This window comes from Cuculus canorus, chromosome Z, assembly GCF_017976375.1.
Source record: "Cuculus canorus isolate bCucCan1 chromosome Z, bCucCan1.pri, whole genome shotgun sequence".
NCBI lineage: Eukaryota > Metazoa > Chordata > Aves > Cuculiformes > Cuculidae > Cuculus > Cuculus canorus.
In genome coordinates, this window is record NC_071441.1 from 44,029,580 (window position 1) to 44,056,412 (window position 26,833).

The 26,833-nt window shown below is 40.8% G+C and overlaps 2 protein-coding genes across 7 annotated transcripts in view; one reads left to right on the forward strand and one right to left on the reverse strand.

The window, feature by feature from the left end:
• Nucleotides 1-1,168: 1,168 nt before the first annotated feature.
• IDUA (alpha-L-iduronidase) overlaps nt 1,169-26,833 on the forward strand; it is a 44,176-nt gene continuing 18,511 nt past the window's right edge. The window contains exons 1-2 of one of the 3 annotated variants that reach the window (XM_054053831.1): nt 1,169-1,413; nt 4,014-4,154. In XM_054053831.1, the coding sequence (XP_053909806.1) occupies nt 1,292-1,413; nt 4,014-4,154 (263 nt within the window). In that variant the 5' untranslated portion in view covers nt 1,169-1,291. The other 2 variants (XM_054053832.1, XM_054053833.1) reach the window with 2 other exon arrangements.
• Nucleotides 6,645-26,464, reverse strand: SLC26A1 (solute carrier family 26 member 1). 4 transcript variants are annotated; one of them, XR_008447699.1, is made up of 4 exons: nt 26,285-26,464; nt 12,886-13,545; nt 8,202-11,558; nt 6,645-7,387 (listed from the first exon to the last, which is right to left on the reverse strand). XR_008447699.1 is itself a non-coding variant. In XM_054053828.1 (3 exons), the coding sequence occupies exons 1-3, from the start codon at nt 26,447-26,449 to the stop codon at nt 10,038-10,040; spliced, it is 2,346 nt and encodes a 781-aa protein (XP_053909803.1). In that variant the 5' UTR covers nt 26,450-26,464; the 3' UTR covers nt 6,646-10,037. The 4 variants fall into 4 exon arrangements, 3 of the variants coding, with proteins under 3 accessions (XP_053909803.1, XP_009562993.2, XP_053909804.1); XM_054053828.1 differs by having other exon boundaries at nt 6,646-11,558; XM_009564698.2 differs by lacking the exon at nt 26,285-26,464 and adding an exon at nt 20,299-20,468 and having other exon boundaries at nt 6,646-11,558.

Genomic DNA, 26,833 nt, shown 5'->3' on the forward strand with positions numbered 1-26,833 from the left:
CACTGGTGAGACCAAGCCTCAAATACTGTGTTCAGTTCCAGGCCCCTCACTCCAAGAAGGATGTTGAGGCTCTGGAGCATGTCCAGAGAAAAGTAACAAAGCCAGCAAAGGGGCTGGAGAACAAGTCTTACAAGGAGTGCCTGAGGGAGCTCAGGCTGTTTAGCCTTCAGAAGAGGAGGCTGAGGGGAGACCTTATTGCTCTCTACAACTACCTGAAAGGAGGTAGTGGAGAGGAGGGAGCTGGCCTCTTCTCCCCAGTGACAGGGGACAGGACAAGGGGGAATGGCCTCAAGCTCCGCCAGGGGAGGTTCAGACTGGACATCAGGAAAAACATTTTCACAGAAAGGGTCATTGGGCACTGGAACAGGCTGCCCAGGGACAGGGTTAAGTCACCTTCCCCAGAGATATTTAAAAGACAGGTAGATGAGGTGCTCAAGGACTTGGTTTAGTAGCAGCTAGGAATGGTTGGACCTGATGATCCAAGAGGTCTTTTCCAACCTAGTGATTCTATGATTGTAGCACTGAAAGCTGTTTCTGTGCTGTGTTTGACGTTGTCCAACACAACAACTTGATTGAGAGCCAGCTCTGGCGGTGCAGCTGAAACAGAAAATTGCTCTTACAGTTTCTTCTGGTAAATCGCTTCTTCCTAGGAAAAGTCTTAAAGCTTACACCCCCATTTATGCACAGGCAAGTTTCTTTGCTTAGATATCATTTGGTGCCATTCTTACAATAAACAAGATGAAAAAGAGACTCCTGTCTCTTAATTTCTCAGCCTTTTGGATAAGACGGGTAACATCTTTTTGTTTTTCTCCAGAGATTGTTGCAGGGATACACCTTCCATTGGAATCGTTCTTATTTTTTTCTCTTTTAAAACGAGACTGGTCTAGAGTTAAGGATATTTTTGCATGTTTTTTTTTACTTAAAGCCCATTGTTCATCATGAAACGCCTTTAGACTAGCCTCAGCTCGGCCCGTGCCGGGTCCGTCCGGCTTCTTTCGGCCTTGCTCGGCTCCTGTCGGCTGGGCTCGGCAGGGCTAGGCAGGGCTCGCCTCCCGTCGGCGCCGCTCGACCAGGCTCGGCTCGCCTCGGCTCCTGTCGCCTCCGCTCGGCTCCCGTCGGCTCCGCCCATCTGGGCTCGGCTCCGCCCATCTGGGCTCGGCTCCGTTCGGCTCCTATAGGCTCCGCCCATCTGGGCTCGGCTCCGCTCGGCTCCGTTCGGCTCCGCTCGACTCGTCTCGGCCCCGATCGACTCCGCTCGGCTCCGCTCGGCCCCTGTGGCCCCCGCGCCGCCATGGGGCCGCTGCTGTGGCTGCTGCTGCCGCTGGGCGCGGGCTCCGCCGCCTACGTGGTGTCTGTGGATGCGCGGCGAGCCGGGCGGCCCCTGCGGCACTTCTGGAGGAGTACGGGCTTCTGGTAAGCGCGGGCGGGAGCCGCCGCCTCTGCCGCTTCCGGCCCGGGGCCACCGGGGCGCGGCCTCTCCGGGCCCTCCCGGCGCTGCGGGGTCCCCGGTGCGGGTCACCTGCAGGGACACGGCCAGGTGTGTCAGCGGGCCAACGCCGCCTCTCCGACTTGCTTCGAACGCCCTCGAAGGTGTGAAGCCCTTCTTCTTACCCAGGCAGCACATCTTTTGGAACTCGGAGCTCATCCTTTTCCTTTTCACTGTTCCCATTGTCACAGTCCCTAAGTAGGCTCAGGCAAAGCTTCCCTGGCTGTTAGTTCCAGGAGTTTGTTTTTCCTGCAAGACACTTCTGACATGCACCGTCTTCCTGTCGTGGCCAGTAAGGCCATTTCATCTGAGTCAGGGGAACAGGTGGGACCACTGTTTCATCTTATTTGGTGCTTTGCTTCTTGGAGAAAGCCCAGTCTTGCTGCGCTGAGGCTGAACAGCCTTCAAGTTTTCATAGAATCATGGAATCACTACGTTGGAAAAGACCTCTTGGATCACCAAGTCCAACCATTCCTAGCTGCTACTAAACCAAGTCCTTGAGGACCTCATCTACCTGTCTTTTAAATACCTCCGGGGAAGGTGACTCAACCCTGTCCCTGGGCAGCCTGTTCCAGTGCCCAATGACCCTTTCTGTGAAAATGTTTTTCCTGATGTCCAGTCTGAACCTCCCCTGGCGGAGCTTGAGGCCATTCCCCCTTGTCCTGTCCCCTGTCACTGGGGAGAAGAGGCCAGCTCCCTCCTCTCCACTACCTCCTTTCAGGTAGTTGTAGAGAGCAATAAGGTCTCCCCTCAGCCTCCTCTTCTGAAGGCTAAACAGCCTGAGCTCCCTCAGGCACTCCTTGTAAGACTTGTTCTCCAGCCCCTTTGCTGGCTTTGTTACTTTTCTCTGGACACGCTCCAGGGCCTTAACATCATTTTGTGAGATATGTGAATGCTTTTAGCAGGCTCAGGAGCAAGAGTATTCCTCAGCCATGTTCATATCTTACCCTAAACTGATCTTGACTTCCTTCACTTACGCATAGAGTGGATTAAAAAACGGGTGTAGGAAAAAAAGTTGCAACAGTGCTGGAATCAGTGATAGTAAGCAATTCTTCAAAAAACTTCAATTAACATTGGCCTTATCCACTGGAACAATTAAAAAGACCCACGTGGTTGATACATTTTTAGTAAGAGTGGAATTGTTAACTTCTCTGTCTTACTTGTGTGACTTGAAGCAATCTCAGGGAGGTGGTGTGTAAGTGCCTTTTATACTAGTAAAGTTTCTGGAAGGCGTCACATGTGCTGGCAGATTGATATGAAGCACTGCAAGGATGTAATTTGTATCGAGACTTGCACTTTCTGGTAAGGATGCAGGAGGTGAGGTAATAAGTAGGCAGTGTCTTATCTAGGATAAAAGTTGCATATGGTTTTTGGCCAGATGGGGTCAGGCTTTTCCCGTTTTGGGCGCACGTTTCTCCACTAGCAAGTTCATTCACTGTGGACCTTGGAGACAGGGTGTATGTGGAGGGGTGCAGAAGAGGAGAGGATGACGGTATGACTCTTCTCAGCGTAGTTACAGTCAGCACAGAGCTGATCCAGCCATCAGAGGAGACAGTTAATATACTGTCTGTAGTTAGAGCACAAGTTATCTCTCTTTGCTGTGTGAGACACGTGGAAATATTTTAACAAACCTTGGAGACAAGGTTGTTTTATCTTTCTTGTAATACAAATGCTTTAAAGCTCAGAAATTTATACATTATCAGGATGCTTAATGAGACTCTAAGGATGTCCAAACCCAGTGACCTGGGCAGTTTTCTAAATTTTTGACTTAGGAGGGTGGAGGTAAGATCTCCCTCCATCTTGCAGCTATTTATCTGTGGTGGTGGAGGCAGCAGAAATTTGCCCCAGTGTTATGTTACTTTCAGTGGAATAAGTAGACACCAAAGTCATGTTAACAGAATCATTGCTATATAGCCAGGAGCAGGCTAAACTGCTTGCAGCATCAAGCATAGACACTTCAAGCCATATACTCCTGTGCTTCCTTATGCTTAGGGGTGAGTTGAACATGGCTGGATAATGTGGAGGCTCTGAGGGTCGAATTCTGCTTCTAATGAGTGCAGCTTCCACAGTAGAGCAAGAGTTGATGTTTTCACATGGAATTCAGTAGGAATATTGAGCGCATGGTTGTCTTACTATACACCTGAGCAAGTCTGACTTTCACTCCACAGCCTAAAGGACACTGAAGACCCTTTATCATCAGTTACTCAGAGGCAAGATGATTGTCATTGTATGGCTTCTGCAGGCCACTGCTGCCTGAGGTTGCTACCCGTGCAGTAATGACTGCTTGTTGTGCTTTCTTTTGAGCGTGGCAATGAGATGCCCCCAAGTTGTGTCCTGCTTTGTCAAACTACATGTGTATCCAGTTAGCCTCAAATAACCTGCAACTGCATTTACTTCTCTCTCATGTTAGACAGAGAGGATCTTGCAGGTGGTATAGGGGCCTAGCATAGGAATCTTTGGATACCCAATGGAGCTGCTAGTTAATGTTGCAATATATTGTTTCTTTTCTGTCTCTCCTTTCCTGTAGCCCTCCTTTACCTCACAGCCGTGCTGACCTGTTTGACCTGAGCAAAGACCAAGTGATGAACCTTGCCTACGTTTCTTCTGTTCCGCATGGTGGCATTGAACAGGTTCGGATTCACTGGTTACTGGAATTAGTTGCTGTCAGGTAAGTGAACACCTGAAGTCAAAATCCAGCAAAATGTGACACATTAAAGTGACCAACAGGTGCTCACTTTAATATTTTTCTTAGTGTAATTGCAAACTGAGAATGAATTTGCTTCTTTGGGAGTCAGTTTGGGACTGTATGACAGTAAGAAAGAGAGGGCTTGCATTGAGAAAGTTGGGGTTAACCTGCATGCATTTCATTCTAACAGCAGTTTAAGGAGCACTTTAAGGTTTCATTTCGCCTGAAGAGTCTTGTGGGTGTGCTGGTCAAGTTTTACCAAGCCCATCTCAGGTCGTATGCTACCGTCATTCCATGTCTCCTCTGCTGCCATGTCTAGGCCTCAAAATCTTGATTCCCAATTGTACCATGACCTCCAGTGAGGCCTCAGACTAGCAGAAATGGGTTTCCTAGACCATTGCATGTGCAATGTTCTAGTGAAGCTTTCTTTAACTGTGTGCATCCTTTATAAAATACTGCTTGGCACAACTTTGAAAGGCGCTTTAGAGGATTCTGCTATGGTTCCTCAAGCAAGCAAGAGTTTTGCTTTACAGTCAGGGCATCTACACCTAGTGTTATGGAGAGAGCTGTCAGCTTGATTGAATGCAACAATCATTCCAAATGTTTGAATACTCATATTAGGTGTTAGTACTGCTGTTCCTTCAAGTCCAGCAGAGTTTGGTCTTAGTGCAGTGACACCAGCATCTACTCTGTACTGGGCTGAACTGCTGGATGAAGACAGACTTTGGAAATTCAGCTTGAACACATTCATACCAGTATGCGCGGTGGTTAAAAAAACAAATAGAGATGCCTGGAACAGGAGTGATTGGTCTGTGAAGAAAGACAAACCATAAAAAAAATCCATCAGCAGTTGTAATAGCTTTTAAAGTTCTTCCTAGCTCAGGATGTTACTAAGGGGAGCATGTTTACAATCTACATCATGACTGCATCTGCTGTCTCAGGCACAGGAAGATGGGAATTTGCCAGTTTTAAGTGTGGAGAAGTGACAAGGGGCAGAAGAGCTCAGACTCTGGAAACAAGATGTGAGCAGAGGAGTAGTGGGTTTCAAAGTGTACGTTAGGAACAGAAGAAATTTTCTTCTTAGATATTAGGGTGTGCTTGTGTATGTAGGTTTGTTTGGGAAGGAGTTCAGAGGTCCTTCATACAGACGAGTATTGCATTTGTAACTCAGAGCTAGTCCATCTGTGAATACAGGAGGTGAAACAGCTCCTCTCTCCTGTCTTTCCCTGCGGAATTTTCCCAGTAAACACCCTTTCTTGTGCTGTGTCTCCCTATCTTACTGGATTTTATAATTACTCTTGGAGTGACTCACCTTCAGCAGGGACAAGGACAACTGTCACTGCTCACTGCTGCTGGAGTCCCTGTCTTGGATCTTTAAGGCTTCTTCTGAGCAATGGCTTAGGTCTTTCAGGTTTATGTAACCAATTGACTTAGAGAAAAATCTGTGAGTACAGAAAGCAGCCACATCTACACTCAGAGTCTAAAATCTCTCCTGGCAGCTTGCTTTAGCTGTGTGATGTCTTGGATTGGGCTTTCCAAATCAATGAGTAAGGGAAATGCATCTGTTACGGATTCTGCTCAGCCTTTGTAGGGAGTGAGGCACTGAGTCCTTTGAAGTGGGATGTCCTTTGCGCAGTCAAAAGTTCTAGGAGCATGGAAACTTAGTAGTCAAAGAGGAAGCCCCAGGAAAGCAGCAGTACCTCAAGGGTACGGTTCTAACACATCAGACTCAATATCTAGCCCAGCTTTGACATACAGAACTTAGAAACTTTGCTACTGTCTAGAACCAAGCTCATTTTACAGAAATGTGCATTTGTCAAAGACAGGAATGCATTTAAGTTGTGAAAGGACACCCAATGACTTAAGCAGCAGCAACAGTTTGGAAAGGAATGGTTTGGGAGAGAGCATGGAGCCTGCAGACAAACATTGGCATTGAAAGAAGCCACAGGGGCAAGAATGCAGGTCTGAACAGGAGTTTGTTGCTAATGCTGACTTCTGTGCATGCGCAATTATCTTCTTGAAACAGTGATTACCAGAAGGATGTAAACGGTTTTTGAGTGACAACCCTGGAACAAGAAAACTGTGTTATGTCATGGGATCGGGGAGTAGAGAAGATGTCTTGGAAGGTGATATGAGGTACTTGACTGAAGAAGAGTACTTGCAGAAAATGGAGAACTAGGAGATCCCACTATTGTGGATGACTGACAGGCACAGGCATTGCTTTTCCTCATGGTTGTGCTGTCTGTAGAAAGGTACCATAAATGTTCCTCCCAAGCAGGCATACTCATAGAAGGCCACCACCTTCCCTTTCTTGCTTTTATAATGCTCTTTCTCATTATGTCTTCTAATCCCCCAACGCTGAGTGCGTCCTTGTATTTTAACCCTTTTCTAGGCAGCAAACCCACGTATTTTCTTTTTCTTCATTCCAAGTTATGCTGCCATTTTACCATCTGTGAAAAGATACCATGAGGCGAACTGTTTTCAAAGAACTGCTAGTTTTATTTTCCAAATGAAAGCACACATTTGTCTCTAGGTCATGAGACACAGAAATATTCATGTTTACAAGGGAACCCAAGGTGTCTTTCTAGGAATGGACAGTTGCGAGAATTTTAGTTACTAGTGCCAATAAATACAGCCATTTAGACACCTACATCACACGCTCTGGTCATGCTGCACTAGTAAACAGGAGAGTTTGAGGTAAAGATTCGCAACTTTGTTCCCAGCTCCATGGGACCCAAACAATCCACAAGTTATGAATCCTTTCTTATTCTTATGTAGCAGTACTGAAGTTTGTTGGATACATGTTTTATACAAGGCACCACAGCAAAATAGTCAATCTACATATGCCTATAACATTTTCTAAAAGACGTATAATGATTTTATTTCAACATTAGTATTAATTTGGTTGGAATTACCAGCCCCTTCCCAGCTCCTCTCAAAGTCACGATACCTAATTCCTAGTAGAACAGGAGAAAAGAGAATCAACAATTTTTAACATTTTCAGTCTTCATAACATTAATCTTTATAAAATGCAGTATAGCAAACATACACGTGCCAGGGAAAGGATTGCTTTTTAAGTTACCTTTTACATGCTCCTTAGAAATAATTTACAGTCTCCCAGCATCCCTACATCATAGTACTGAAAGCTGTTTCTGTGCTGTGTTTGACGTTGTCCAACACAACAACTTGATTGAGAGCCAGCTCTGGCGGTGCAGCTGAAACAGAAAATTGCTCTTACAGTTTCTTCTGGTAAATCGCTTCTTCCTAGGAAAAGTCTTAAAGCTTACACCCCATTTATGCACAGGCAAGTTTCTTTGCTTAGATATCATTTGGTGCCATTCTTACAATAAACAAGATGAAAAAGAGACTCCTGTCTCTTAATTTCTCAGCCTTTTGGATAAGAGAGGGGTAACGTCTTTTTGTTTTTCTCCAGAGACTGTTGCAGGGATACACCTTCCATTGGAATCGTTCTTATTTTTTTCTCTTTTAAAACGATACTGATCTAGAGTTAAGGATATTTTTGCATGTTTTTTCTTCATGTTCTAGGCTGGTTACTTAACCGATAAAAGAAGTCCAGATTGCTAGGATGTGTGTTCTTCTGTACTGAAGCAATTTTATTTGACTACCATTAACACCTTACTTTGGCAAAACAACCTAAGACTGTCTGTATTGGTACTGTCTGGCAAGAACTCCTGTAAACCCACTTCCTCATGATAGGCCCTAGCAGGAATTTATAAGAGGTATATCCTGTTCAAAGAACGGTTAAAAACAAAAGTGGGATCAATACTTTGTCCTTGGGCTCTGTCCGTTTGCTTTTATGACAGAAAAAGGTAGTCATACCAAGTCAGCAATTTAAATAATAATGTAATTAAATTGTTTTATGGCAGGAGAATGCTGCCATTGGTCAATCCTTTAATCTCTTGAGAGACGTTTCTATCACGTTTTACTGCTCTGGTGGTACTGAGCTGTGCAGCTGGTATGCATTTTTTTATAGTGAATACATGAAAATGTCAGCATTGAATCACTTACCTAATATTGTGCTATTCTCAATCCTTTTGAAGACATTTTTTATTTGTCTTTAGGGCATGTACTGCTTTTCCTTTAAGAAAATATTTGTTCTTGAGAACCAGACAGGCTCTGGGGCACCTGGAGAACCTCAGTTTGAGTGTTCTTTCATTCAATCACCTGAAAAGTTGAAATAAGCGAGTCACATGATGTGTTGGCCTAACTTTCCTTTTTAAATGGCACAGCAGAAAAATGGCTTCTGCATACATTGAATGTATTTCTAGAGTCTGCTAACTGTAAGAGGCACAGCTGTGATAGAAATGCCTTCCATGCTTGATGCTGAGTGTGAACCAGCTACAAATAAGGAGAGAAAGATAGGGCAGCTTTTCCTGCTGGTAGTTATAAGCTTGAGTATGAGAGAGGGTATTGTTCCAATGCTAGAACACTGAATACTAGCTGTGTTACAGTCAAAATCTGAATCTATGTTTGTTTGTAGAGAGACAGCATGTAAATATAACAGCACAACTGACTCGAGGGGTATCATTTGATATACAGCAGCAAGTACAGCAGTTAATGCAAATTGTTATAGAAAGTAACCCAGCTCTGGAAAAAAATAGCTTAGTGGACCTCAAGTGAAAGCATAATACAATAGGAATAAAAAAGTAAAATAAGATAAAATAAAAAAATCCCCAAAATGTCTGTAGCATGTTCAGTGATGGAAGTTTTCCAGCATATAGGGAATCACAACTTACAAAGTGTTGCTGCCAGGTGATGGCCCAGGTATGCTGCTGTAAAGCTTCATTAGCATTGCATCAGAGAAGACCAGCCAGGCAGTTCTCACTGACACATCACTTCCCTTCTAGATACATCACCCATTTACCTTCCCACCCTACCGTATTTACTCCTGTTTCTCTTTGCACCCATGCAGGCAGCTGTAGGAAGAACGTGCTGTAGTGCATCACAGTTCTGAGGTTTTGTGTTTGATGGTGCTTATGTGTTCCTGAATTGGAGCTGAATCTGCCCACTGGGGTCAACTTACTTTTACAGGATGGTACAACTACCTGGGTAACTGTGTGACTGCCAGTTAAAGACATTCATTTTTCTTAATCCTGTTGATCCTCTTACTAGTTACAAAATTGTACATCTGAGTCATATTTCTTCCAGTGTCATTAAGAGTATCAAAACCTTCAGTAATTTAATACCACAGATTGAAGCCAGTAACACAGGTGACTCCAGGAATAATTTTTTGAAATGATGGTTTTGAGAGGGAACTTGTGCTTTCTCTGACTTGTGGCACGTTGTGTCATTAAACTGATGTAATCAAGGTGGAGAGACTTGCTATATTCCACAATATTTTATACAATTTATTTGTATGCAAATAGTGGAAGTTGTCTAGGAGGACACCTAGAATGACAGAAGGGGTAAGGCCTTACAAGTCAGAATTTAAACCATTATGTGTCCAGGAGGCTAGATCCATTGCATTTTGATGGAGATGGCTTATCCCTATTAACACAAACCAGCCATTAAACCACTGGGAGAGTTGACTGACACTGGGCAGACAGCACAACAATCTCATGATCTATATATTGGGTCACATATAGTCATGGCGCAAGGGGGAAGTCAATCCCAAACTGCCATCTGGTGGATCACCTGCATTTTGAAGTGAAAGTGCAGGTAATAATCCAATCTGTTCCATCCTGGTCCTGGACTGCATCCGCAGTGATTGTCCTATGTGGCAACTGACAAACAGCAGAGCTTTTCAAGAGGGAAAGGCCAACGGTGTGTCTGATAATTTAGTTATTGCAAACTGCCCCTCCTCATCCATCACCTGTGTAGTTAATCATCAATGAAGATACAGGATTAAACTGAGCAATCTGCTGGAAGCATTTGTTCTTTTGCAAACTGCACAGCATTGTGTATACTGTAAAACAGCATTTCCTGCATACTTCCAGAATCCTTCCCAAAGTAACCTCCTATTTTCAGAGAATCTATCACTGAAGGATTGCAGCAAGCCAGGAGAACAGAAATGTTTAAGTCCTTGTAGTCTTTCAGGATTTCCTTTAAAGTATTAACTCCAGTGGTGTCCAAAAATGAGATGGAAGAGCAATCTAGAACAAGGGCCTGGAAGTCAATTTGCTTAGGAACCAGTTGAAGAATGGTTTCTCCAGTGCCTAGGCCATTAGCAGTTGTGTGATCTCGCTTTTTCAGTTGCTGCTTTTCCTTCTTTTCATATTTCTTCCTTCTGGCAGCTTCTAGGTTAGGATCTAAGTTGGTCAATCTGTACAGAGACTTTAGAAAATAGTTTCTATTTGCATAGTATAGTGGGGCCTCAAAACGGAATATTTTGACCTTTGGAACAGGAGAGAGATTTTCATATTCTGAGTCATCCTCATAAAAGCTGGTGTCTTGGATCTGACCAAGCAAGGCTGTCCGTGGGCGCTGTGTTCGAACAATGATACATAACATGGAGAATACAATGCCAACCAACAGCCCTATTTCTGTGCTGATCAAGGCAGAGGCGAACATAGTAACGACCCAAACAATTGTGTCCACCTTATTCGTGTGGTACCGTGCAGGCACATCCTTGAACTTCCTCAGTGCTCCTCGAAGGCTGACAATGATGATACAAGCCAGGACGCTCTTCTGCAAGGAGTAGAAGAGAGGTGCTAAGAAGAGCAGCACCAGCAAGACTACCATTGCACTAATTACTCCAGAGACCTGAGTCTGACAGCCTGTAGATGTTTTGACGAGTGTTTTTGCCAGGGCTGCACTTGTTGCAAAACAGTGAAAGAATGAAGGAATGATGTTGCAGAATCCCACAGCAAACATTTCCTGATTGGCTCGGATGGTGTAAGCATATTTCTTTGCACACATTTCAGAAAGGGATACAGTGAAGACAAAGCTGACTATTGCAAGAGGCAAAGCATCTACAGCTACTCGGACCATTAAGTTGAAATGTGGTACCTTGGGGGGAATAAATCCTGTTGGAATAGTCCCAGAAACACTGGATGCATACACTTCATTTAACTTCCCGTAGTGTGAAATCAGTGTTGCCACAACAATAACTACCAGTTCTGTAGGAAGAGGAAATTTCAGCTTATGCTTATACCGATCCCCCAGTTCCTTAGCAGTGACCAGCACCACTATACAGATGGCACTTGTGATGATATCACAAACATTAGCCTGAGAAATGTTCCGGAAAATGTTAATCCAGGTAATAACAAGCATCCCATGCCCTTGGCTACGTGGAATTTTTATTCCAATCAGATACTTCACTTGAGCTGTTAAAATAGTTAAGGAAGCACCAGTTGCAAAGCCATCTAGTACAGACTCAGATAGGTACATAGATACGAAACCCAGTCGAAATATCCCCATTAGAACCTGAGGAGAAACAGAAAAAAACAAAAGAAGATGAGCCTTAAGTCATGCTGCAAATAATTAAGTAAAGCTGGGAGAGAACTAACTGGAGGCAAATAGCATTTAGCTATTTGAAGTTTAAAACAGGAATTATCCTGATGTTTCTAGTCTGCTTTTAAAACATGATCCCTTTTCCTGGGATACTACAAACCCAAGAGGTCAATAAGGAGTTTGAGGCAGGGTCAATGAAACTCTCTATCTCAGGCAATGGTCTGAAGTTACTCCAGTGAAATGGGTTGTCTACATTTTATTTCCCGTCCAAAAGATCATTGGATCCCAAAATGCTTCTGTTATACCAAAACAAATTTTCTTTTTTCATGTCTTAAAGTGAATGAAGTTAAAACTTGTAGCCATCGCTTCATGAACAGAACTTCAATGACAACAGCTAAGATCCTTACTTTAGTGGCACTGTTACATTAAACAGCTTTTAATTTTAGCCCTTTGAACAGAAGGGAGAGTACAGCATAGGCAGCGTTTGTGGCACGCGTAAGGTCAGAAGTGGCAGAATTGCTCACTTTCCAAATCCGGGGATACTGCCCTTAACTAGTTGTGTCTCCTTTCTTTGGTGGCTTTGGAAAATATAGCTTTACAAGGACATTTTGTTGTTCATCATTGTGACCTGCAGTTTCTTAGTAAACAGGAAGATAGCAAGCCCTTTCCATACAATTAAGGTGTAAGTATGTTTATCACGCTCCCTTCTGTGTTCCTTTGATATCCTCATAACAGGCAGCATGTTGATGAGTCTCAAAAAGTCCAGCACACCCATTTTCTGAAAAGTAGGTTAGTCATTCTATTTCATCCCTTGTCCTTTCTGCTTATGAATTATCTTCAGACAGCAGTTTGGTAAACTTGGTACTCACTAGCTAAACACTGAGCAATGCATTCTGAACTTGTGTAGAAGTAGGTGAGTGGATCAACACCTTTATTAAAGTATGGAAACAATTATATCTTCATTGTTGAAGTACACAGCTACCTGGGAATTTCTCTTATGGTAAGGTCTGTATTGGATTTGTGGGCCCATGAAAGCAGCAAGGCCAAGAGGCAGTAGTAAATAATAATAGTCTTACAGAGGACACTTGTTTATCCTCTGCTTGCTAGTAGCTAAGAAAACTGCCTACCTCGTGCTTTCTCTCAGTTGCCTACAGTTAGGCTTCCTGGAGATAACTGTCTTAAGGTCATTCAAGTGAACTGATGCTGTATCTGATTGAAAGAGAGTCAAACCAAAGCTTAGGTCATGCAAAGAGTCTTTAGGGACTTCGTACCTTGCCTTTGGATGTCAGCAACCACTTACCTGATACACTCCAGCCACAAATGTCAAGGCTGTAGCAATGCCAATAGCGTAGCATTCTTTCCCACATTCAGCATTCATCCCAGCAGTTGTGTTCAATCGTAGGTTGAAGGCAGTTGTGTTGAACTGACTGCCATTCTGCAGAGAGCCATCACCCAAGGCTGGTGGGGCATCATCATTCAAGTCAAACCCAGCCAAGACAAGTTCTCGGTCCACAACTTGTCCTACCATTAAGCTTATCAAGCTGAAAATGCCAACTGAGACGTGACGGGATGTGCCCATTAAGAAATAGATGATGTTGGCAAAGAACGATGTATAAAGACTATAAATGGGCTTCAGACCTGCCAGGAGTGAGTATGCAATTGCCTGTGGCACCAAAATAATCCCAATCACTAACCCAGACATAATATCCCCCCAAATGTACTCTTTGCACTGATACTTAGGAAGCCATTGTAAAACAGGAAAGAATTCCATGACAAAGTTCTTCAACTTCTTTGGAGTGCAGGAGCAGCTCTTCCTCAGCTTAGCTAGCATGACTTCTTTCATATTAATCTTGACACGAGTCTTTCTTTCCATGAGAAAGCAGGAAGAGGTATTGTTTTCCATCCTGGTAGCCTCAAGTGGTCTTTCCATTGTCCCAGTGTTTACTTCATATACCTGTTCCTGCAATGTGAAGAAGATATCTGGTAGGCTGCAATTCATGGAAGTTTTTTCAGCACAGATGCTTAACACTAAAAGTTTGTCACCTGATTGTGCTTTTCAGGAGGCATCATCGCAACAAGAACACCACCCAAGGGCTTCAATGACACACCAGCAAGAAATAAATTTACACATTGAGCTCTTTCGTGCAGACACTTAAGAGTACATTCATTTGAATCTGGTTTGTTCTACTAATAAAAAATGAAGTTAAATTAGTCATTTTGTGACATATTTCCATCAGCTCTTCCAAATGCTCTGTCACAGAGGTCTTTGTCATCAGAAGGCAGCACTTAATCGTGTGAAATAAACATACACTATTGAGGTAGGCTATGATCCTTCTAATAGTGTGTCTGTAGTCACTGATGTGGAACTCATCTATGATATAGTCATCTGTTAGTGCACCTGTCCTCAATACACAGGAGAAAAATTTTGCTAGTAGGATCTGTAAAGTAGTTTTCTGGAGAGCAACAATTTAGTCTTATGCAAATATTTGTGCACAAACCATTGATGGACTCTTTAGAAGCTGCTACATAAATGATCCTGTTGAATTGCAGATTGTTCTGACGTGCAGTTTCTATTAATTAGCAAGCTTCTTGTCACAAATAGCAACATGTGGACCATAAACTGTGATAGAATCTGTTACCATCTCAGAAGAGTGCTACATGTTAGAATTACCAGTTCAAACTCATAATTACCCTGGATTTGCTCTCCAAGAAATAAGATATAACAAATAATTATGCCTGCAGCAGAACAAACACAGTGGTGTTTCCTGTGGTTCTTCTGCATGGCAGTTTTCTGATATATAAAGACTGGGAAGATTTGTATTCTCCAGATGAAGGTGCTTTTGATGTTTTTTGCCTCTATAAGCACAACTGTTTTCACTCAACCTCTGCATTTTTGCTTAACTGTCAAATTAAATTGAAATTAGCGTAGTGCATTCATAAGTCATTTGGGAGTAGTTTGGGACGTGACTAAGAGGCAGGACAGTATCACATGCAAGTGGTCTACTTTAAACAGTTTAAAAATAAAAATAATAGCAGGAAGGTGGAAAATGTCAGACTATGGCCAGTGGCAAATCTTATATTCTGGTTTGCAGCGGAAGGAAAGAACTGAGTTCCAAGAGTAGGTACCCATATGTAAGTACTGGGAGAAATGGAATGCCTCGTATTGACCTAGAAGAAGAGAGTATGTGCTGGTACAATGGTATACAGCATCTCTAGGAAAGGACTTCTGAAGCCCAGACTCTCTCATAAACAGCCAGGATCTCTGCAACAAAGCTTTTAGGTGCCAGCTGTGACATTGTAGTATATGTCAAAGCTTGTCTTCCCTTACAAGATAAAGCTGTTTCTTTAGTTTTTCAGTATCTAGAGACAGAAGCCATACCCGTCAGTATCCTAAAACTTGGAATATACTCACTGGCACAGTATTCTGTTGGTATATTTTAATTATATGTGAAGAAAATTTTTGTGAAGAAAAGTGTTATGATTTGTAAATGCTCGGTAACGCCCAGTTAAAGTGTGGAATTCCAAGCTGAGAAAAAACAAAGGGCTTATGAGTCCAACTGGAATAGCAGCAGCCTGTAAGCTTTTATCTGTAGCACTCCAAATAGAGTGTCTTGTTATAAAGCCTTCTGTCTATCCTGCCTTGAAATTTTTTTTCAAGATTTTACAAGTATTTTTTGTCAGCAAATGAAAAACAATAAGAAGATATGTTTTCTGCAACTAGCGCAGAAGTCTTAAACAACTTCCTACATTGTATTGTAAATGACACAGCATGATTTTGAAGGCCGTGCAAAGTTTACCCACAACTTGAAATGGGATGTTTAAGTGTTACAATTGTGTAATTCATAACTTGGGTAAAAGGCAGAAAAGAGATTCTTGGTGCAGGCACGTTTACTGGTTGCCCAACTTGAAAATGACCTGCATGGTAGTGTAAATATATTTTAAAAACCCAGTAGATTTCTATCCATCCAAATTATATTAAATAGTTTTTAAACACTGTATAAGTTTCTTTATGTTTGTAGGTAAGTTTTATCTCTGTCATAAAGGAAAACTAATTACAATTTAGTATAATTATTTCAAAAGATTGATGGTTAATTTTTACCTGTAATGCCAAATTTAACTTTGGACTGTAATGTACCATCTGGTTATGTTAGGCAGGATCTGCTTGCACAAGAAATACATTCGATCTAGTCTTTGTTAGAGTGCAAAGGTGAGAGAAAAGACAAAAGAGACAAAATAAGCTACAGCACCAAGATAAATACTTAAGAGCATAGTTAGTGTTTACCAAATACAGAGTGCTACCAACTGTAATAAGGCACTCATTTTTAAGATACAAAAACCCCACGCTTCTTGTCTTACCTAAATTAGTTTGGAGCATGAGAGGCTCGTGCACAAGGACAGGAAGTCCTGTTTGAATGCAACTCGCTTCTTTCAGCCAAGTGAATTCAGACAGCCAAGAAATAAATACAGCCTTTGTTCTATATACTTAAAGCTAGTGGGCAGTTCAGTACCCAGTGAATGCTTTTGATAAACTACATTAAAAAAAAATGCATTGACTTATGTACACTAGTCTCATATATTTAATTGTACAGTTGCTGTCTGCCTCTCTCTAAACTCAAACGATTTACTCAAAAGTAAATTTGTGTTTACTGAAAAAGCCATTAAAATTCATAGATATGCATTGTTTGTGCAGCTTTCTTAGGGGCTATAATAATTGATAGTAGTTAAGATTATTGGAACATAATTTCACTGGGTATCTGTTAAGAAGTCTTCTGTAGGAATGATAATTTAGTAATATATCTGGATTGTACTAGTGTGATGAAGCATGTGTCTTTTCAGCGGTTTTGATGCATTTTAGAAACAGGTCAAAAAATCTTCCTGGTGGAATAGATACGCTCATGCTAGAACATAGCTAAATATTGAAAGGAGGTGATTTTCTTCAATTGTTTTTTTCTCATAAAAATAAGGATTTTCTTCATATAAATAACATCTTATTCTGCTAGATACATTTTCAGAACCCATGTCAAATTAACCTGCTGACTATAGAGCACTCAGCTCTAAAACAAGATTATATTGGTTTCCAGAAACTATTAATGCTTATTGAGTTTCATTGTTGCTTTTAATACATATTAAAGCCAAACGAAATAAGAGAAAGGGAATTGTTACCAGCTAAACATTTTTCAGCTGAGTAATCCAAGAATTCACAAGCTGTGATGCCTATAGCTCAGTAATAATTTAGTTACTTTACCTGAAGAAAATCAGGTTCCACCATAGCTTTGTGATATTCCCTGTGCATTTGTACAGCATAGCAGAGAGGTGGGAGCTTTGAATGCTTTTGCCATCTCCAAAGAAAGGAGGATAGAGAGAGGATTTGTCTAGTCCTGTGCACAAGTACGACTCGAGCCTTCTGATTCTGTCACTAACATTGTCTTTTCACAGTGGTAGTACTTAAGCAATATTCAGGAGCCCTAGGAGTGTCAGTAAATAGATTCCTCTCGTGGTTCATCAAACTGATTCATTTTCAGCTCAGCCCATACCAAGTGGTTCATAAGAAAAGGGACAGTTCCTACTTCAGGCTCCCCCTCATGCCCTAGAGGTTCACAGAACATAATGCTGGCATTTTATTCAAGTGAAGGCTGCAAGTAACTTGCTGAAAGAGCTGTTTTTAGAGTAGATGTGCAAATGAAGAAACGTGTATCATAGAACATGTCTATCCATTGCACTGACATTGGTATCTGAACGTTCTCAGCTGTTTGGATACAAATGAGTGTTGCTTGTGTGCACACTTGTATACATATGTATCATCCATGTCATGACAACAAAAAGTAATCTTGGGTTTTTTTAATTGTATTTTGCTGTTTGGAATTTTCACCGCTACATTTTTTCAGCTTGTACTTGACCATATAGGCAAAAGAAAAAGACCTTTGTTTCCTCCTGTTTGAGTAAGTTAAATATAGTGCAGTTTGTCTTATGAAAAAGAGAAACAAGGCAAAGAACCATTCAAGCCAAAGAAACTGCTGACTTTCCAGCTGGCCTTAGTCCCACTTCTATTCCTGTCTTTTCACCATGCAGCTGACATGACGAAATCTCTCTAGAGGGGAGGAAAGATTCATCTGAATGTGTTCAGTGGGATTTCTCTTTGCAGATTCTTTGGCAAGCAGTTTCTGCTAGTACATATATAACCATTTTAGCTGGATGAGTTATTCTTTGTGAAACACAACAACCCCCAAAAAACTTTATTCTGATGCATCCTTTTGTCTCCCTGTTCTGACCGTCCACCAGAAAATCTGAAGCTGTATTGCTAGAAAACCCAGGAGGGAGTAGGTAGGGTGAGCCTGCCTTTCTATGCTAAGGCAATCTCTTAAATGCTGTATTTGGGACAGAGGCCAGACTGTATCATAATTCTACACTAGAATCACTCAGTCTTACTAAAATAGTGATGGTAAGTTAGGATGGAGCCCCTTAAATAGTTTGAACCAAGTGATGGCTTGCCGTTTTCTCTATATTCAAACTGAAAAATCAGCTAAAACCTGATGTAGATAAAGCGGGTTTTATATTTATCACGTGAAGTTTCATTCTGGTTTTGTTGCATATACCATAGAAAAAAGTGTGAGACATCAGTTTAGCAAGGCATTTGATTTAAAGCACTTGTAGATGTTGAGTTAAACTGTTCATTTTACCCATCTTTCCTGACAGCAGTCTTTTCTGCCTGTAAGAAACATCTCTTGATCTCTAATGGCTATGATTACATTATTGTTCTGGATTTCAGTTTTAACACAGTTTTGAAAAATCCTTTGGCTAGCTTCATTTATGATGCACGGATTAAATGTACAGAGGCGTGTTATGTTGGCAAACAACATTTTTTCAATAGGGAAGTACCCAGAAGCTCTGCCCCAGTGCACTCTGACCCTTTGTGGTGGCATAAAAACCTAAGCCAGCAATTGTTTCTTTGGTTAGACTTGAACAGATGTGGTAAGGACTTTTAAACCTGACTAGTATGAAATAAAATGACATGAAGTGTATATATTATAATACAGAACTACTTCAGCGCTTACTGCTTTGATTTACTAAGGTGTTTTGTTGTACAGAAATACTTAGAAATGTCAACATAACCTATTAGAAAGGACCAAGTGACAAAACAGAACAAATGAAATGAATGTTTTTCTGTGACTTGCATAAGCCTTTGTGTTTTCAGCTTTAGAGGGCCAGGACCCACATGTACTTGGAAACAACCTTAAGCACCTAAACAACCTTAAGCACCTAAACAACCTTAAGCAAGGTGCCAGATATCAAAACCTTTTATTTAAACACTGAACTAGCAAGCTTTCAAGATAAAGGCAAAGAACATCACAGTGAATTTTAGGAAACTTCTGTGAAACGTGATGGTCTGAGTTAGTGTTTTACTATATGTGGGCAAAATTTTGTGGGTTCAAAGCATTTTTCTGTTGAGTTTCAGCATTATGCTAGTTCAAAAGTGAAAGAAGAAAATGTTTATTGGTCTCTACGAGTCAGGAAAGCTAGAACATTAGTCTTAAGTCACCTAGAAGTTAATATTGCTGTGTTAAGGAGTTATTCTGAAACTCAAGAGGTCTTTTAGATTTGTGTATTTCTACTTAAGATCTCCAATTCATAAATTCTACTTCCAGCTATAAATTGATCTAGGATTTCCAAGGCAAGTTAGACTTTCTCAGATGCCTCCATTCACCAGCAGCTGTAATTCAGTTCATATTTTTCCAAGGGTTCTCGGTTCAGTGTCCTGGTGAGTAAGATTACAGACAATGACATGTTACAATCCCAGGTGTGAAGAGCAGTCTACAATAGAACTCACAGTCAGCCAGTAGCTGCTGTTAAGACTGCCCATTCAAATCATCCTTGGGAATGATCAGAACTTGGAAATAAATTATAAAGTACTTTCACTGGTTCTCCAGGGACTGGTTTTGTTCAGGGGTTCCAGAACGTGCTGGTTAAAATACTGGTATGCATTCAAAGACAAGACAGCACTGTTCTTCTGCAGAGTCCTAGGGCATGACCACTGAAACCACATTTTCTGTGGCGTCAAAGAACATTCCTAAAAATCAGACTTCTTCCTTTGGGTAAAGTAGCTAGTCCAAAGTGAAGGTGTTTCTTTAAAAAATCTTTCAAGACAGCTTTTTAAGATCTTAATTATCAGTCACAAACTTAAACACTAAGCTCTCTTTTCTGCTCTGTGGTTTTGCTGGACTTTGTTTAGTCACGCTAAACTACTATAGAAAGAAACAAATTGATATACCATTCTCATGGTTTTTTCCTATTGCCTGTCCTGTGTCTTTACACAAAACAAGTACAATATTTTATAAACCCTCTTTCATATTTATTCACTAAGAAAATTCTCAGTTTTAGTGATAATTTAATAATTTGAGAAATAGACAAGCTTCATCTAGACTACTTTTCAGAAGTACGAATAAGAACTAGCCAAATGGCTTGTCTTGAACTCTTAGACAAGAGTTTGCAGGAAAGATTACTTCTGTAACAATTGCAGCTAACTACACGTTTTACAAACCTTTGCCCAGTATCTACTTTATAAGCAAAACTTATGAAGAATGGAATAATGATAAAGCCTAAAAGCAACACCAGCTTGCAAAATAACTGAAAGGAAGCAGTTCTACACCTTTGAAAACAGCCAAAGAACAAATAAAACCTAAATTTAGAGGTATGGGAGGGGAAGCAAATCTCTTACCTGGATAGCTTTTTGACAGGAATGTTCAGCTCTGGTTTTGCATGTAGAATTGAATTAAAGTCTTCAGTCAGGCATTGCCTTATTTGCATAAAAGGTAATTATTAGCTAAATATTCCTCAAGGGAAAAAATGGGTTGTTATGGAATCTTGAGCTTGCCGCTTGGTAGTGTGTTGTCACTTGTACCACTCTGAAAACTTGGATATATATGCAGCACTTCCTGAGGATATGAGTTAAATAATGCGCAAGATTATTAATTAACTAACACTGTTCCAAAAATTATGCTGAGTTCAGGCTAGCACATCTCTGACCTTTCAAGCCACTTCTCATCTGACATTTGATCTGATTTATGCATCCTCATATCACATTAGCTTTTGATTTTACATATTCAAGGTATAAGAGTAGGACTGTAGTCTTGCCTGAGATTTGTGTGTTTTGCAGCCTGGAATAAGTACAGCACATAGGAAGGTACAGCGAGAGGTCAGAGTTCCATTTGTACGCCTTGGCACATTCAGATCACAAGATCTCTATTGCCTCTGTGTAAACCAATGACTACAAAATGTAGGCAGATCAACAGGACAAAGACTGAGTTTCTTTGTGAGGTATAGGAGGTCCAACACAAAAAAATTAGACTAATGCTATAGCTCAGGAACCAAGAGTGGAAGGGGAGAGAAAAAGGTAATTACAGGTCATATTCTAAACTGTCACAGTGAGACAAGGCTTAACTTGATCACTTCACTCAGTACGAGTGGACACATATTCAAATAGAGACATGTGCTCAGCCTCAGTCAGGAAATGTCAGTGTGCAAGAGCTAAAAGGGAGTTAGCATGAAGTTTTCTGTGAAACTGAAGAAATCCACAATAGAAACTTTTCAGTTATAGACTGAGGCTTATGGTGAAGAGGTCCCAAAGATCAAGTCAGTGCTCAAAGGAACCCATTTTTTGTTGGTAGAAGATGTGAAAGCAAAACCAACAGAGAATCTCAACAGCCTTGCAGAAAATTATCTGTGGAATTGCTTTGAATGTTTACAGCATCGTATGCAGCTGTGTGTCAACTCAGAAGGGAACTATTTTGAAGGTGATCATAGTTGATTGTTTTAATTTGTTAAAAAAAAAGTTACAGGCACTGTCTTGGGATTTTTGTGTTGTACCTCATATAGATGACCAAGTCCCTCCTCTGTTGCCTTAGCTCTTTGGATAGGTGCAGACCTATGCAAATGACTAATAATTATCCCTCGCCTCCTCTCGACAAAGGTGATAAGTAATGGTTAGTGGTTACTAAACAGTGTACATTAACGGATTGGGCTCAAGGCCAGGACTCTCAAAAGCAGTTGGCCTACAAGCAGCATGATAAGGAGATGTGTGTTGTGTTGCTCAACCAATGAAGAACATGAACATGCATGCAATAGCAATCTGAAATGGGAGGTCCAAGGCCTGAAACAGACTCTGTTTCTGGATAGACAAATGTCATTCTTTCTTCCCTGCCAGTAGGAGTGCTTGTAGGGTAATGCAGTACACAAGCACGTTGACAGAGGGCCAGGTTCTAGCATCCTCTTTTATTCTACTGCAAAAGTTTGTTTGCTGCTCTTTAAAAATAATAAGAAAACATGAAAATTATGGAAATGAGAAGTGTAAACATCAGCATGAGTGTGAAACAGCAACGGAAGCATCTCTTTCCTCTGTGATGCTAAACTAGTTGTCATGGGTTCTTGAAACTACTGGCTGTTACCAAGACCTCAGACTTGGTGAATAGTTGAGACATTCTCATCCCAAAAGCTAGGGAAGGTCATTTAAGTCCTTTCTTGCCCCTCTCCTGTAGAAAGTCTTTTCAAGCCTTTCCATTCTCAAGATAGCTCTTTGAATAAAAGGGAAGCAATAGTGCGCTTAATCTGCATGATGAATTTTGCACATTGATAGTGGGAAGGTAGTATGTCTCTTTGGTCTTGTGCACCATGAAAATAAAAATGGCTCTGTTTTTTCTGTTAATTTCTTTTCAGGCCTGAGGCATTTCTTACTTGCAGATAAAATGACTTAAACTCAGACTCTCAAATCTGTTCTTTCATCCTTTTTACTAATTCTTAGAACCAAGAGTCATCTTCTCTAAAGATCGCTTAAAATGTGCATGCTGTCTGCTTCAGGACCAAAGTAAGCTTGCCTTCTCTGTTCTCCTTTACAACATGTTTCAAAGATTTGGAAACTTCACAATGTCTAGTATTCGCAGTCCTGGGATTTGCATAATAATGGATATTGCCCTGCTTAACACTTTTTTGAAAGACATATCTTTGCATTTCTTTCCAACAGTACTTTTCCCAATATCAGGCTCCTAAGAGTACTACAGGATGTTAAGGCTGTCACTTGACCCCTACAACATATAGTTGTTTTGCCTAAAGCTAGCCTAAAAATAACACTTTCTGAAAATTTTCAAAGAAAATCAATAACGTAAAATCTTCAAAAGTACATGATGCAAATGAAATAGCCTTGTTCTTTCTTCTGTACAAATGTTTGAAGTTCATGAATTCAGTCAATTATAACAAACACTTAAACCTAATGTCTGCAATATTTAAAATGCAATCAAGCCTTGATTAGTCTACAATTTACTTTTACACCATAGTGACCAAGTGGTGTGCCCAAAACCCATACATTTGTTTGCTATTTAGTAGGAAGGATGAGACCAGTAAAAATAAGCATCCGTTCTTTTAAAAGACCCTATGTGCTACACCTAACATTTCTTCTTTACTTGTGACAAGGTGCACCTGAAAATGTTGCCTGTATGGGAGGGGAGAGACATGTTATTGATTAGCTGTTTTTAAAAAAAATGGTAACAATCTTCTGCAGTCCCTTTTGAGGAGAAACACCGAGATCTGCAAAGTTCAGTGCAAATGTATATATTCAAAACTGTGTAAGACCATCCTTTACTAGGCATCTTTTCTTCCATTTCCTACTACAAACATAAAACCAATTGATTAGCACTTATCAAAGGCACAAAGTAACTGCAGTAGGTCCACAGCAGATTTCTTATCAGCACACAGTAACACGGCTCCTTAGAAGCACAGCTTTCTACAAGACTAGATTAGAAATTCTGTCGTAATATAGTTCATGTCTGCCCAATGATATTACTCCGTTGGTGTTTACAGTGAGATAACATAAATAAATAGTAGCACTGGAAAAAATTATTTGTCCTGTAGAGTGTAATACTGGGTAGAAGATAAGCTTAAAATCATTATATTACAGGGGCTAGTAATCTCTGCCTTCTTACTCATCCCTGCTATTCTGTTTTAACAGTGCGCGTTGTACTACATGGAGGTCAAACAGAAGTGCAGTCCTAACTTAGCTTTAACATTTTCAGGGGTATTGTATACTTACTGCAATTAGACAAAAAAATACTTCAATGTGTTAAGTGGAATTAGGATAAGCAGCGTGTGGAGCTGTCCTTAACGCACAGTGTTGAGCTGTCCACGGTCATTAACACAGCTGTGTCCTTTGAAAAATAATTTTTATTGAAATACATCATGAAGTGGGCTTGTCCAGTAAATCTTAATGTCTAGGAAGACTTTGCATACCTTCAGCTGTCTAGGAAGGTTTTGCATGAGTGTAAGAAGTCTGGGCTTGTCTGCCTTGTGCTCGCCTGCCTGTTGTTTCATCCCTAAACAGCTAGAACTGTGAAACCAAAGCCTGCTTATTGATTGGTTTAGAATGAGTGTTACTGCTGATATTTGTAAGTCTTAGAGGCAAATTTTGCTGTAGCAAGGATAGCCTTTCAGGAATACTAAAGCTTCAACTAATTCCTTGCATTCATGTGTAATCTTAACTAGATTTTCAAAACCCATTTCTGTGTGCAAAGAGATTTGAAGATTTCTTACTGCGTTGTGAAGTAAGTTTTCATTTTTCATTGGCACAGAATATAATGCGCCTTTATATTGAAAAAAAAAGTATAGAGGCATCGTTTCATATTAGTGGAAGTTGTTTTGCATGGGAGAAGAAAGAATTAAAAAAGGTTATACATGAAGATGAAGACCATGGAGTGGAAAGGCTAACACTACCATGTTTAATAATACATCATTAGCCTAAATTGTAACGCCAAAACCAGGTTCAGAACAGAACTGTCAGCTTTCAGTTCGAAGAGACATATAGGTTTGCATCTCATTGAAAACTGGGTGTAAGTGCAATTAGTTAGTTTTACCTCCTTAATTTTTAGAGGTTTTGCTGTATTTTACATTGAAAAGCTAAGACCAGACACTGGGATGCCATTTTAAGACCTGTGCTTTCCAGACTGGGTTATGGTGCTCATTTGTTGGTTCTAAAGTGTTCACAAACCACTCATCACAAAAATTCTGCAAGATTAAGAGCAAGACAGTGGATGACATATATGTTGTGCCTTTCCACCACTGTAAGTTATTAAAAACTGGTAAATTGGGAAATTAACTCAGTATCATTTAGTGAAGACCTCTTCTATTTTCCATTTTGCAAATAAGTGATATGTTCAAGTTAGACACACAGTTGCCTTTGGACAGACAAGGATTTATATAGAAAGACACAGCTGAATCTACATCTGCCATGTAAATAGATCTAGGAGTAGCTGAACTTCATCAGATACCATGTGCTATCAGTACCTTAGACATTAGAGGAGTAAATTGTCTGAGAAGTCTAGGTGCAAATCTTCACACCTCCAATATGTATCTCCATGTTTTTCTTTTATTAGGCTGTTTGTTAGTTGTCCCATTACATGCTCCTCAATACCAGCCTCACTAAGTGGAAACAAGTTTTGAGAACCATAACATGGAAGAAGTTAAACATCGGATAAAAGTAGCACACTGTGCGTTAGTGCAGAATTTCAGGTCCAGTTACAGCATGTGAGTTGAACCTATGAGCAACCTGAGTAGCTGCAAGGTGTGCAGAGCAGACTAAGTAGAGCATTGTTGAACTTGGTCCTTGTTGCATACTTGGCGACAGGGAGGGCAATCATTCCAACAGTTTGTTTTGATATTACCCGACAATAAATACTCTATGTCCCATGCTATATTTGAATTTACATACTGTTGGACAGTATTTCCACATACAGCTGACAGGCAAAGGAACAGAAGGAGCATGAACAGAAAATAAAAATGTGAAAACGGAGGTGTAGCAATAACAGCACTGTGAAATGAAACCAGTAATTCAAATATGTACCATGGGCACCCATTACTGAGCGTGTAGTATTAGGCTGCATGCTTGAATTAGAATTCTGGATGCATACAGAGAACAGTTGTGCTGCTGCTTGGAAAGAAGAGTTCAGTGACAGCTTTCCCAGACTATGCCAAAAGGAGTTATGTGCTTGAAACAAGCTAGTTTTAGCACTTGGTCCTCATTCTTCTTCCTTGTGTATCCAAATAGTAACCCTTTAGTTGTCTTTGTGGTTTTAGTCTCCGTATCCCCCTCTTTCCAAAACTTTTGTGTATAGATGACATTATTTGGAGTTCCGTTGTCAAGGACAGCATAAAACCACAACGAACATTTTACTTGTAGCCATGTAAATGGCTCCTCCTTGTTATGCAGGAGGAAATCACTTCCATACATCAAACTCAATCAGAAAGAAAGGTGTCCTCTTAGCAGCCCAGCCCACACATAGTGACTGAGCCTGCCTATCAGTCACCGACTGAGCCTTTAAATTTGCAGTGAAAAATCAATCAAAAAGTATACCCTGCTAGTGGATTCACCTTATCATTATTTCATTGCTTCCCTTCCTAAATGAATGTAGACACAACAGATCTCAACAGAGGGATCACAACAGGATCTCACAACAGTTCTAAATTATCCATGCCTACATGATCTGATGGGGTATGTTTGCATGTCTGGAGAGACCAGATACTAAAATACCTTATGCCTTTGCCTGAATGTCTATGCTTTCATAGCCTGTTTCACCTTTTACATCTTGATTTTATTTTGAGAGGGGAGAAGTGGGAAGGGAAGAGACACAACAATCTAATAATATTTTCCTAGCAAGCTAACTCACCTCGACACAGGAAGCTGCTGATGCTTTGTCTGCCTCTCTCTCTCTTCTCCCCACACACAGCATGCACATTGCTGAAAGAAAGACTGAGACTGTGCTCACAAAAGCAGGCTGAGTAAGAAATGGAAAATCATAGATCGTGATTAGCATCTGCTTGAAAGCATTCATTGTTAGCTATTTAAAAAAAAAATAAAATGATTCAGTTGAATGCACAGCCTCCTGGCTAGCTTGTAGAAGAGGAAGTGATTTCCAATAAATAACAGATGTTGTATTTTGCATTTTTGAAGCCAGCTTGTTCCTAAAAGACGAAGATTCATACCCGTCCTTCTTTTTACGCATGTATCATGCTGGTTGGTTGTGTGGATGGATTAACTGTGACAAGCTGTGACATCAGCAAGGGCTGGATGCTGCCTGGCTGTGTAGTTTTGTAATGCATCCTTCCATTATTGCTGGGCTGACTCTTAAATGCTATAGGGTGAGTGAATTTTGCGTAACGTGGACCCAGGATGTACTAAGGACTTCAGCACTGTGCCTCTTGGCTGAAGCTGTGCC

Bases quoted from the DNA above. Each gene is read 5' to 3' on its own strand.
- SLC26A1 (XM_054053828.1), bottom strand. From the start codon at position 26,449: ATGAATGCTTTCAAGCAGATGCTAATCACGATCTATGATTTTCCATTT. The intron at 13,546-26,284 runs GTGAGTTAGCTT...TTCACATTGCAG, and splicing joins CAGCAGCTTCCTGTGTCGAG to GAACAGGTATATGAAGTAAA. The intron at 11,559-12,885 runs GTAAGTGGTTGC...GTTTCTCCTCAG, and splicing joins TTGTGGCTGGAGTGTATCAG to GTTCTAATGGGGATATTTCG.